Source organism: Magnolia sinica, chromosome 3, assembly GCF_029962835.1.
Source record: "Magnolia sinica isolate HGM2019 chromosome 3, MsV1, whole genome shotgun sequence".
In the NCBI taxonomy this organism is placed as follows: domain Eukaryota; kingdom Viridiplantae; phylum Streptophyta; class Magnoliopsida; order Magnoliales; family Magnoliaceae; genus Magnolia; species Magnolia sinica.
The window spans coordinates 112,769,137-112,782,641 of record NC_080575.1 but is presented as its reverse complement, the minus strand read 5'-3'; the positions used below and the strand labels follow the sequence as shown (position 1 = coordinate 112,782,641).

The window sequence follows — 13,505 nt, the reverse complement described above, 5'->3', positions numbered from 1 at the left end:
ATCGTTTCGTATAGCCAACCGTTGAAATTCTTCAGTATAATCTGTGACGGTTCGATTTTCTTGTTGGCAATTTTGATATTGCTGGAATAATATCTGCTCATAATCACTAGGGAGAAACCGTGATCGAAGAAGACGTCTCATTCGTGGCCATGATGAGATGGGCGTCTTGTTCTGGCAGGCTCGTGAGAGGTGTAATTGTTCCCACCATGCAGAAGCACCAGATTTTAATTTAAACGCTACCAATTTTACCCTTTTATGATCCGACATGTCCATATAATCAAAATATCTCTCTACTTCGGCTAGCCAATCGAGAAAATCTTCTATACGTAATAAACCGTTAAAACTAGTAAGTTCAGCCTTACCTCGAAGTCTCTTTCGGTACGATCCAAATGATCACCTCTATGAATTGGTCATCGGGCAAAACCCTCATTAAGGTCCTTGTCGCTAGAACTTGAATCATATTCTGGTGTAGCCCTACGGTTTGCCACTGATAATGCTTTACGAAAATCAGGGTTGCGTCGTATAACAACCATGGGTGGTGGAGCTACCATGGGTGGTGGAGCAACCAAAGGTGGTGGAACACCGCCTAGGGCTCGGGGTGGAAGTAGTGCATCCGTAAGACGGTCGAGAGCTGTCTGCAGCCTTTGCATGGTCAACTGAATCTCCCAGTGGAAAGCTTCCTTTCTTTCTGAAAGATAACGAATCCCTGTATCATCATCCACATGATTTTGATTCATACCTTTATTATTTGTCATCGGCCCGAAAGGAATCCTCGCTTTGATATCAATTGACGCAGGGATGAACGTGATGAGCATAACTACTCCGAATCCACGGAGCTTCTCTGGACTCCTCACAGAGACTTCTCGAATCCATGAGGAAAGAAAGCAGAAAATAGAAATAAATTCTAATAAATTCAAAATTGATTAATTGATACATAAAAACGAGTTCACATCCCTTTAAATAGGGGTACCAAGCAATGGGAAAGAAATCAGAATCAAATTACAACTACAACTCTTAGAATCCGCGACTTACTATAAATAGTAAACTTACTATTTATAGACGGTCATGATGTCTACTAGTGCGCAAGGTTTTCGGCCAAAAATAGTAAGTGTCCTATTTGGCTTCACCAAACCGTTCTCCTAATTATTCTAAGTTCTTTTCACGTTGTGTGCAACTCCTAAAGCCTGACGGATGAAGAGTTATAATCAAACTAAAACTTACTATTTATAGTAAAAATGAAATTAAAACAGGGAAACGACCGTTGATCCAAGGGTTTTTCACAATTCTAGGTTGCGCAACCTGGCATAGCCGGGTTGGTTGGCTAAAGTAGCTCGTTCTACTCCAAAATCATATATTTTACGTCAGATAACTCATTCCGGATTACGAGATACACCCGATCTAAGGTCTGACGGTCCGGATCACTTCTGTCGTTGATCGGGCCTTTTCTGATCCATCTTAGCCATAAAACTGGCCGCGACCCGCTCTACATCAATGTACCTCTTTTTAGGTCTCATACCATAAAATGATCTATCAGAGTCAATAGATAGTGTGGATAAAACACATACATCACAGTGGGCCTATACCGAGTCAATCCTCCAGGGGCAAGATGCAGTCCGCTTAAAGGCTGGCTAAAATACAGCTCTAAGATAGCGTTTGGTGTGATTTAGAACCGTGGGCCATCTACAAATACAAGGATTAGATGGATATTAATCTAGATCCACGGATCCGGAACGGCAGTATGGTGATCATAACCGTCAAATCAGGAGTTCATCCAACCTCAGTACTGCGTTAATATTCGTTGGTGCTAGTTATGTTTTTCCTCCTCTCTTTTTATTCTTTTTTTTTTCGCCATTATTTTGACCTTTTATCTTTTATCTGATCAATGCAACACTACCAGCCCCATGTCTCATAGTGCTGTAACTAATAAAGATATTGTAACTTATAAAGTGCTCTGAGATCACTCGACCACTTCTCAATATGATGAATCCAGATGTGTGATCAATAAGAAACCAGTACAAACGGCTCAATGGTCATGTAATGCTGATGCAACATCTCTATCTATATATACTGTACAAGTTTTAGGTCTCACGTGCAACTCATCAGGTGGTCCACATTCGTACCATCAATGGATTGGCAGTTGTCCATTGTTTTCCACGGTCTGGCCCACAAAACGTGTGGATCAGTCTGATTTATGTGTGTCCAACCATTTGGATAGGTTGGATACCATACAGACACGACATTTAGGTGACACTGTGCTAGCTGGCCTTCGGTTGGACCGTAACACCATCGTCCAACTAGATGTGGGTGAGGCTTCCTCTTTTATAATGAGATGTAATTAGTGGATATGCTTTAAAAAGAAGTGAGGGATTATGCTAGGCCGTCACCATGAGTAGCGGTGGGGTTTGGATAGGGTACGGTTTTCTCTACCACAATAGTGCATGAGGCCGATTTCTACACCTGTGGCATAACGTCGGCCAAGATGTGTGGGCCTACAATGAATTACATCTTTTATCTATGCCGTCCATCTGTTTTTTCAGCTGATCTTAGGGCATGAGCTGAAAAAATGCTACGGATCCACAGCTCAAGTGGACTACACCACAGAAAACAGCGGGGATTGAATGTCCACCGTTGAAAACTTCCTAAGCCCGCTATGATGTTTTATTTCTCATCCAACCTGTTCTTAAGGTCACACAGACAAGGATGAAGGGAAAGAACAAATATAAGCTTGATCCAAATCATCTGTGGCCCTGAGAAGTTTTCAACCGTAGGCGTTCAAATTCAACTGTTTTCTTTGGTGTGGTCCCCTTAAACTTTAAATCTGCATCTTTTTTGGAGATCATGCACTAAAATTAGGGGATAAAATGGATAAATAGTATGGATAAAACATATACATCACGGTGGGTATTACATAGCTTGGACCAAGTAGTGCCACTGAGCGTGTGCTGCTGCGGATCGGCTTTGGTGGAATTCGGCCCGTAATGTAGCAGGGTACGCGGATTGCAAAAAAAATAAATGAAATAATAATTTCAAGTAAAATTTTAAATATCAGATTCTTATCATAACACTTTCCAGACATGAATTTACGTCGTTTCCTATGACGTGGCCCTCCAAAGTATTTTATTGAAATAATTTTTGGGATCCATGGGGAAAATATGGCAGCACACCTGATGGACGGCTTGGATCTGATGCACGTCCTCCCCATGTGGTGCTCGGATAGTTGTAGTCACGTACTCCGTATGGGTACCGTAGTCCATGAGATAATGCCTAAATGGTACTTGCGTGGACGTAAACCTAACAAATGCTTTCCATTATCTCTCACGGGTAGGGAAATAGGTGTATTATATTAAATTAATGAAAACGGATCACCTACTGGTAACGGTGCCACAACCTGTAGTGCCATACACGCCGTCGGTTGTCAATTTATTCCATCTGTGTGGTTCAAATGATGATCCAAATGGTATGATTTTTATGGAATTTGATCTTCATGATGGGGCCTACAGTTTTCATGGTGCTGATCGTGGCGAAAAGACGGTACGTTACCAGTGGTTGTAGCAACTTTCCTGTTCATGCACCGGTATTCATATTTTCGTAGACCTAATTCGTGATGCCTAACACAAACCGAAAAGATTTTGTAAGTAGTTTTTGTGACCGTGCATTATGTGGGGCCCATCCTTGAGGATGGGAATAATCCATCCAGTGGACCCAGATCGGTGCCCTCATACTGGAAGACTAAACACACGAACGGGATGATCCAGTGAGCCCGACAAGGGCATGGAAATGGATGGTTAAAACTAGTCCGGTGGCGAAAATCTTGGAAGTGGATTTCTTGGAAAGCCTTTTGGGAGGAAGTTCCTGCGGTGGGATGCTAGGTGGGGCAACGTGATGTTTGTGAAAAATCCACTCTGTCCATCCGTTTTTTGATATTATTTTAGGAAACACAATAAAAAACGAGATGGATCCAAAAATCAAGTGGGCCATGGGGGATATTAGGAAGAAATGCCCACCGTTGAAACCTTACTAGGCTCCACCTTGATGTTTATATGCTATCCAAACCGTTTATAAGATCATTCCCACTAGGATGAAGTGGAAAAAACTAGAAACTTAGCCTGTTGCAAAAAAATTGTAGCTATACAAATGTTTCAACAGCGGTCATTGAATGCCCAAATTGAATATCGGATCACCTCATTTTTTGGTCATATATTCTAAAATGAGCTAGCAAAACGGATGGAGAGGATGGATTTCTCACAAGCATCAGGGTGGTCCCCACCTACATCCCAGCGCAGGACATGGGCATCCAAAAATATGCACTCAGAATTGTCAGAACCCAGTGGGTTTTTTTTTCTTTGGGTTAGTTAGTTAGTACTTTTGGTTAGCTTGTTAGTACACCATAATTGCCGGTCCACACTTCACTGTTAGCCACCCCAACTGGAGAATCGAAACCACGACCTCAGCGTTGAAACGAGGTATCTTTCACTCACTCTACCACTTGCGCCACGGATCAGGGTGTCAGCGGCTCTCTATTACCAACCCATACGCCCCACTCGGCAGAAATTAAAAAAACCGGTGCAAAGAAGCTCCTATGCACGTAGTTCCTTTTAGACTCGTTGGTCTCCACATCACGTATCTGGATTTTAGACCGTCCACTAGGCCAGTCTACCCACCGTGGAATGCATTGGGAAAAAGGAGACCCATCGGATTATCCAAAAACGGAATGGACAAGACCACTCCTGGAAGACAGGTCCAATCACGGATGTTGAGGATCATAGCGTTGCTGCAATCGTGGACCCAATAGACGGTCCAGATATATCATGAGATGGCAAAAAGCCCAAATACATCTGTGTGCACGGTAAGGTTTCCATACATACTAGGGGTAACTGTATTATTACTTTTCAAGTGGATGAAAGAGGATCACTTGTGTATGCCTAAAAAAGAAAAAGAACAAAAAGTGGAATGCACCCACCCACGTGCTGTTGCGGAGGGAGGAGGAAGGAGCGTGCCTTCGTCACATGCCATGTCAGATCTGGCCACAAGTAGTAGGGAAACACGCCAGCGTTTAATAATCCTCTACCACCCTGTTAAGTATAGAAATGTTGATATTTTTTTCTGAAATTTATTTCTTGATCAAACTTTGATTTATACGTTAATTTGAATGTAATCATAATTTTTACTAAGAAAGTGAGAATTGATTAGCTTGTAGTTTGAAAGATTTTCCCATATGGTTTGTGAGATTTTATATACATATTTTTTGTTTGCATGGATTTAACCATTGGAATCATGTTCTTCTCAAGATTACTTTTAGATGAAGTTTAAGATACGTCATGGCCAGGTCATGTCAACATGAGAATGGCTATTATATATATATATAAATCAATTTTTTAAGGAAATACATATTTTTTTTGTTTGGGATTTGGATGATAGATTTAATTTTAATTTTAATTTTGATTTCTTTCATTTCTTTTGTTTTAACTTACCTTTCCAAATAGGTGGATTGGTTTGGGGCTTTGGAAAATATGTTTCTGAAATGAATTTTTAATTTTATGTGTGCATTGATTAAGCAATTCACTTTCAAACTTATTTTTTTTAATAAGAAATACTCATAGCTAAAACAGTTGGTGAATGGCTTTCTAGCTACCGGTAAATGTTGATGTCCACTTTCCCCACGGCTCGTCCAATGGCTAAATTCGTAAGAAAAAGTCAATGCTGGCAGTTTTTAACCGACGGTGTTGCCTTGTTTTTGTTATGACAATCCCATCTACTACTGACCTCAAGTAAAGGCCTCTGCATTTGTCAATAATGTGGGCGCCACCATAATATATATGTTTTATGCATGCTATCTATAAATTTTTACATATTATTTCAAGGAATAAATCAAAGAAGAGGTAAATCTTGATCTCAAGTAAATTAACCACACCACATGAAACATTTTTGATTGAACGCTCACCATTGAAAACTTTCTAAGCCTACCGTAATGTTTATTTGCCATTGTTGATTATGTCACACAGACTTGAATCAAGAGAAAATAGAAATATCAGCTTGTTACAAAACCCGTGGCATCCAATAATTTTTTGGTAGTGAATGTTCAATCACCACTGTTTCATGTAATGTGGTCCAATAATTTTTTAATAGTGAATCACCACTTGTTTCTTGTAATGTGGTCCAAAATTGATAGACGATATAGATAAATTATAAATATCATTGTGGGGCCCACAAAAAGACCAATGCTAGAGGGGTCACTACCCAATCGGTACCCATCTTGTGTTCCCAGCCATCCATTTCTTTGCTACTGGATGCAAGGTATATCATCTTTATGCTTTATTATAAATTCCTTTCCATATATTTTTTCCTATAGGCTGACTAGTCAGCAGTTTTTGTTTTTTAGAGTTAGCTTGTTAGTACACCCAGTGGGGATTCACACTTCCCTGTTGGCCACCCCCACTAGGGAATCGATGCCAAGACCTCCGTGTTAAAACAAGGTATCTTTCACTCAGTCTAGCTTTTGAGCTATGGATCAGGGTGTTAGTCGGCAGCTACGCTACCTTAGCCCCGTCCATTAAAATTTCTACCACATTTCACTCTCGATCCTAAAAAATAAAAATCACCCCAATCCAAGACTTATTTGGGACACACTGTAAGGAACGCTATAAAATCATTACTAAAGACCTAAATTCACGTGATATTTTCTTCATGACTCTTCTAATGTTCCGATTTTAAGTGTAATGCATTCATCCTGGAATGGAACGTCAGATGAGTAGATTGGATGGCAGATAAAAACCACGGTGGACTGCACACAAATTGGAATATTTAACGGTGGAAATTTCCATCTCAACTCTTTCCATATTTTAGACCACCTGAGCCTCTAATTGATCTCTTTTTGCGCTTGTGGTCTAAACACGGGGTGTCACACCTGATGGATGGAGTGGATCTCATTCACATCAATTCGTTCTGTCAATGTTGCAAAGTCACGCAGTCGTGTTAATTTTCATATGCCTTCCTATTCCTGTACCAAAAGGGTGCCGAGTAGTCTGCATGTACGAGGAGATTTTACGATCGTCAATTCGAGGATATATGCACGTCGTACATGCGTTTATTTTTTTGGTTTGGGCACGTGGGGAATCTGGTTAAGTAGTCATCCAAACCATTGGTATTTTGTTCCCTACCGTTGACGTACCCTGCGGTAAAATGAAAGGTTAGGGTATTTCCTCGAACAGAATTTTAGGACGTGTCCTATCCAAGGCGAGGCCCAGAAAAGAACGGTGTGGATCGATGAAACAAGGGCCGCAAGTGTAGAATCTGTGGACCCTAATATATATACCATGTATAGATCCTTAGGTAGGGCCATAATAGAGGAGGCTGGCTCGGTGAGCCGATGAGCTGGGGCCTCGAACATGGGAACGGATTGGCTACTCACCCTGCTAGCCAATGGCTAGTTGTCGGTGCTCTGTGGGCCCTGCCATGATGTATGTGTTTCATCCATGCGGTCCACTAATTCTTCCATATCATTTTATGGTATGAGCCCAAAAATGAGGTTGATCCAAATCTAAGGTTGACCGCACAGTGTTGATTGGACGTTCACCGTTAAAAACTTATTGGGGCCAGAAAAGTTTTGGATCAAGATGATATATATTTTTTTTCCCTTCATCCAAGTCTGTATGATCTAATCAAACAGGTTAGATGTCAAATAACCATTACAGTGGGCACTAGGAGGTTTTTAATGGTGGAAATTCAATCACTACTGATTTTCCATGGTGTGGTACACCTGAGATTTAAATATACCTAATTATTTGGATTAATTACTAAAATTATCTTTCAAAATGTATGGACGGCGTGGATAAAGCACATACATCATGGTGGGGTCCACATAGCACTAACCACTAGCCACCAGACCGGTAGCAGCGTCTCTAGCCAAACCTCGAACCGTCGAACATCTTCAGGTTCAAACGCCACATCTTGGAACATGCACTCATGCATGAGAATCCGATCGTTCGATTCCTGGGCCCCACTGGGATGATCATAGACCGAAAACGCCCAGGTCAGATGATCCGAGCTGTCAATTGGAGGACTTTTGTCTGCACATTGAAGGTTGACCGTTGGTTGGGATTTTTCGTAGACGCCCAACAGTAACCATTGTAGGTCGTTCAATTATCAAGATTTGTGGTATGCCCCCCACAGACCGCAGGGACCAGCAAATGAATGGTACTGTTTTTGAGTACCTGATGCTCCCTTTTAAAGCGTGATTTGAAAAGAGAAATTGCACCGCATCCGTCACCAGGAGAGATGAAGGGATGGTTCGTGGGACACGTGTTCAGTGGCATATGCGTGCAAGGCCAATCATCACATGGGGCCCACCCAAACACGCTCCTGTCCAAAAGTTACGTGGCTCCACTTGAAGAAAGGCCAGACGTCTATGATTAAGACAGACAACTAGAAAATAAAAGACCAAATCTCCTAATGAACTAGGGATTTTGATATTTATTCTACTTATCAACCTACAGATGTGACCAACCTTTCGCCTATTCTCGGCAGGGCATTTTCAAAATGGGCCCACGCTGATGAATGATGCGGATCTCCTGCGGAAATTAAATCTCCTTGGCATTTATCTAAGTGTGTGTGTGTGTGTGTGTATATATATATATATATATATATATATATATATATATATATATATATATATATATATATATATCCATGGAAAGCTGTAACACACATACCGTTTATTCTGGTGAGGAAGCTGAATAAAGAAAGGAAACTTTGCATTCTTACCTAGTGCTTTTGTGTTTCTTCTTGGAAATGGCCTCTTAATACATGTGCAAGATTTCCAACTTGTATAGCTTCGACAGAATTAGGTCCAAAAACATGACATGCTCCAGAGGTCTAAAGACATGGATCTGTCATCTAATCTCCTTTCAACTCTTTTCAGTACATGGGCTGTTGCGAAATGCGTGCATGCTTGCTTCTCTTCATGTTCTCCAACATCTAAGCATTCCCAATAATAAAAGTAACACCATGTGGATGTGCTCTCGAAAATCAGGATTTATGGCACGTTTGATATTCCATATAATTGCATTGAGCTGAATTGAGATTCGCCCAAATGGCCATTCTCTGCTCAATTAATCTGTAAATTTGTAGAATTGGGTTTTCCTCAATGCAGGGTAAGATTCTCACAACTCCCTAATGTGGGCCATCTTCTGATCATAGTTGCCTAGTGGGCCATGTTGAAATAGGGTGCAATTGTCAGTTGCCTTTTCTCATGAGCGGCCTTAGGCCATAAAGCCTATTACACAGTTTTAGCCATTTTCTTTTGAGATGATTGAAAGGTTAGAAACCAACCAGACTAGTTAGGATGATTGGTGGGTTTAAAGAGCTCAAGCTCCACTTGAAGTGAAAAGGAGTCACGTCCAATACCGAAAATGCACAATGAACAAGGCCATGCACAATTACCATTTTCATGAGTAGTTAGTTTTACTTGTGTTTATTCAAGATCCCACCATATGATGCCTCATTAAGCACCGCATGTTGAGTTGGTCTGACAATCATGTTCTAAATTGCATGTCGAATGGGCAACCATAAGAAACTCAATTACACTGCAAGGATGATTTACCTGTTATATAACTACGAATTCAGAATATTAAATAGAAGATTTTAAATGACCCATATTCAGCCTTAGAAATCAGAGATCAAAATCCTCATAATGGAGTCTTTCACGTTGCATAGATGAGTATTTTATTTTATTTTATTATTATTATTTTTTTAAATACAGAAAATGTAATGACTATTTAATAAAAATTTCCTTGATTACAACCTTTCTATAGAAAATAGAAATTCAAAATGTATTTGTGCTCGATAGCAAACAGATTTCTCAAATTCATTATAAAACAATCACCCATTTCCTTTGCCGTGAAATCAAGATGTGCTACTTATCAAGTGGGCTGGACGTGTGCAGCTGATGGTCAGTCACAAACAATGAACATTGGTCTATATCCAGCACTCCTACGAAGCTAATGCCATTTCTGGACAAGCCTGAATTTTCGGCCAAGAAACGTATGCGTAAGGTGATTTCTGCACGTGTGTATGATGGGACGGTGTGCCAAGAAGTTTCCTTAGCATTTCATGGTGACACGTGTGGTCTTCTTGCGGTGACGAAATATCGGCGAACGGTGCCAAACATGATTGTTTACAGCTTATTCAGTTGAATAGAGAAAAGGAAAATAAATAAATCCAGTTGAATAGACGGACCAGGTGTACCACACTCACACGGAAATAGATGGACCGGATTGTGACCCATCTGATTTCACCGCTCAGAAAGTAACATCCAGCTCAAAGCGAGGTTTCGCTAATTTCACATGCTTGTAGAGCCGTACCATAACAGGCACACGTGTAAATATGAAACATGACTGAGAGATCTGAGATTTCCGTGATGTTGGAATAACGCTTTTATCATCTGACTAAAAGGGGGGCGGATTGGGCACTGCCCTCACATGTAACAAGCTGAGATGTTGATGTGATGGAATTTAATTGGCCTGCAAGCCATTATGCCGCCATGTCACCGCCCATCTTAGATAATAGAAAGCTTAAAATTTCAAACGTATCACAAGGATGACACATGCGAAGCATGTTGGTTTGTACGGCTCCCCACGCGTGTGGAATCAGCAAACCTCAAGCTTGTACATGTTTCTGCAAGCCCGATATGATTCGCGACATCGCGTGTGGGATGGGGTTGAGCACCGTACTCCACTCGGCCGTTGACGTAGAAATTTTGCAGCCCAACTCACATTGGTACACGCTGCACCTGTGCGGAAACTGGCACGTGTGAGCTACATCTGACCTGCGAAATAGGCGGACCGTACGGTGTAGATTATCATCAGGTCAGCTGAAAACAAAACAAAAAAATAAGAAGAAGTTGCCAATGGGAATTCTCTTTCCCATTTATCACACATGCGTGCTGAAGTCACGATAGCCAAGATCAGATGGTCCTGAGAAATGGACCCAATTGTACTTATTACCAATTGGGGAAACTCTCATCACCATCCGATCATGATGATGGAAATCAGCCAGTCGAAGAAAAGCCCCACATCAGCTGATCAGAGCTACCACGTGGGGCCTATCCACCAGTTCACCGGCCCCTTTCTTTCACGGTAGGAAATCAAACTAAAAAAGTCCAGAAAGATAGACACTTGTCAACCGCCTCCATTGCACGTCCGACTGTAGTCCATCCTCTCTTTCTATATACATCAACAGATGCAAGGCAAAAACCATGCAATTTCCTTCTTATCCAGGAAGAAAATATGGAGCAATCCCAACCGCAGATCAACCTCACCATGGACGTCTCCGTGGTCTCATTACCACCGAACATGGACATCGTAGCACCCAACAAACCATCCAAACCGTCCATCTTAACCCGATTTCATGCCGGATACTTCCGCATAAGCCTCTCCCTCTGTAGCCAGGCCTTGCTATGGAGGACCCTAAGCGAAACAACCGAAGACGCTCATGCACTCCGCCGCGTGCCGTGCATGCTTCCTTCCACAGCTTTTATTCTATTGTGGTCACTTGCTCTCTTCACCCTCCTCTCCCTATCTCTACTCTACTTGCTCAGATGCCTCTTTCACTTTCATATGGTGAAGGCCGAGTTCTTGCACCACGTGGGTGTGAACTATCTCTTTGCTCCCTGGATCTCATGGCTCCTACTCCTGCAATCCTCGCCGTTCATCCATCCGAAAGCCACTTACTATCGCGTGCTTTGGTGGGCCTTTGCGGTACCTGTGCTAGTATTGGATGTTAAGATCTATGGACAGTGGTTCACTAAAGGGAAGCGGTTCTTGTCGATGATTGCCAACCCCACAAGCCAGCTATCTGTGATCGGGAACCTGGTAGCGGCCCGCGCAGCCGCTCTGATGGGGTGGAAAGAGAGTGCCCTGTGTATGTTTTCGTTGGGCATGGTCCACTATCTTGTTCTCTTCGTGACGCTTTATCAACGGTCCGTAGGGAGTGATCGGCTTCCGGCAATGCTACGGCCTGTTTTCTTCTTGTTCATTGCAGCGCCAAGCATGGCCAGTCTGGCGTGGGATTCCATCTCGGGAAGCTTCGATGTGACTTCGAAGATGTTCTTCTTTCTTTCCTTGTTTCTCTTTACATCACTGGTAAATGACAGGAATGGAAGAAAAAGAAGAAGGATGATATTGAATGAAAGTGAAAGGGAGATCGAACAGATTTACTAGTCTAACAAAATATAATCTTTTCTTTTAGTACAAAAAGATAGAAAACGAAACCAATCACCCGAGTTTTGATTTTTCCGCTGGATGTGAAAGCAACCCATCTTTCAAAAAATTATAGAAGTAGGAAATGATTTGGTATGAAACACCCACAATGAAACCGGTGAATAATGGCCCCATCAAGATTGCGCATTCATTATATAAGGGTTGCACATGATCCCTACATCTTGATTGGTCAGTTATCAAATGCACCAATAACGAACATTACTTGTGGGTGTTTGAACCTCTTTCATTAGCTAAAACTAGATTCAAATCTTTAATTATACATAGAAAGAGAGAAACCCATCTTTCGAAAAATAAAAATAAAAGAACACTATTCTAGAAACAGGAAATGATCTGGTGTGAATTACCCACAATGAAATCCTGATATGAGTGAATCTTATAATGGTCCCCATCAAGAGATAAGGGTTTTCATAATCTTGATTTGTCCCTTATCAGATTCACCAACAGCGAACATTAATTGTGGTCATTTAAACACTTTCATTAGCTTCTAACTTGAGATGAATCGACGTGATCAGATTGATTTTCTTTTGATTATGGTTGTATGTGAGGCAGATATCGAGACCGCTTTTGTTCAAGAAAGCGATGCGAAGGTTCCATGTTGCATGGTGGGCCTACTCCTTCCCACTGACGGTGCTGGCATTGGCTTCGACAGAGTACGCACAAGAGGTGAAGGGCAGCATAGCTCATGCACTGATGCTTGCGCTATTGGCACTCTCTGTCGTTGTCTCCTTTGTTTTGATGATCTTCACCGCATTCAACACTAGCATTCTCTTACACAACGATGATCCTTTTCCAATTCCTCCACCACACTTACCGACAACCACGTGATCCTGGTGGCATCGCTATGTTCATCAATCGCAAATTACTTGACTTATATCTACGGGACGATCCTAGCCGTTTCTTTTCTGTCCATTTGAATGCAGCTCTATGGCTAGGATAGTTTGTTGGGTGTGATTTTTGACCAAGAACGATCCATGAACATGATCCACTAGGTGGACCGTTTGTATGTTCGGTATTAGACCAGAACAGACTGCTTACTGATCCGATGAGCCGAAGACGAGCCATCCTCTTACGTGTAATTTGTATCTTAAATTCTTGTATACAAACATCAATTTTTCTGTTTTGTCGTTTTTATGGCACGAGGAACCGTGGATCTGGTGATACGAGAGTTGATTTGTGGGCCCACTGTGGATGACTTATGCCCCAAAATCTTTGAGATTGGAAGATCCTGTT

At 41.7% G+C, this 13,505-nt stretch overlaps 1 protein-coding gene across 1 annotated transcript; it reads left to right on the top strand.

Annotated features, from left to right (window-relative positions):
* The first annotated feature begins 11,248 nt into the window (after positions 1 to 11,248).
* Positions 11,249 to 13,100, top strand: LOC131239092 (S-type anion channel SLAH1-like). Its single transcript, XM_058236647.1, has 2 exons — positions 11,249 to 12,137; positions 12,825 to 13,100. Exons 1-2 carry the CDS (start codon positions 11,283 to 11,285, stop codon positions 13,098 to 13,100), a joined length of 1,131 nt encoding a protein of 376 aa, XP_058092630.1. The 5' UTR covers positions 11,249 to 11,282.
* The last annotated feature ends 405 nt before the right edge of the window (positions 13,101 to 13,505 follow it).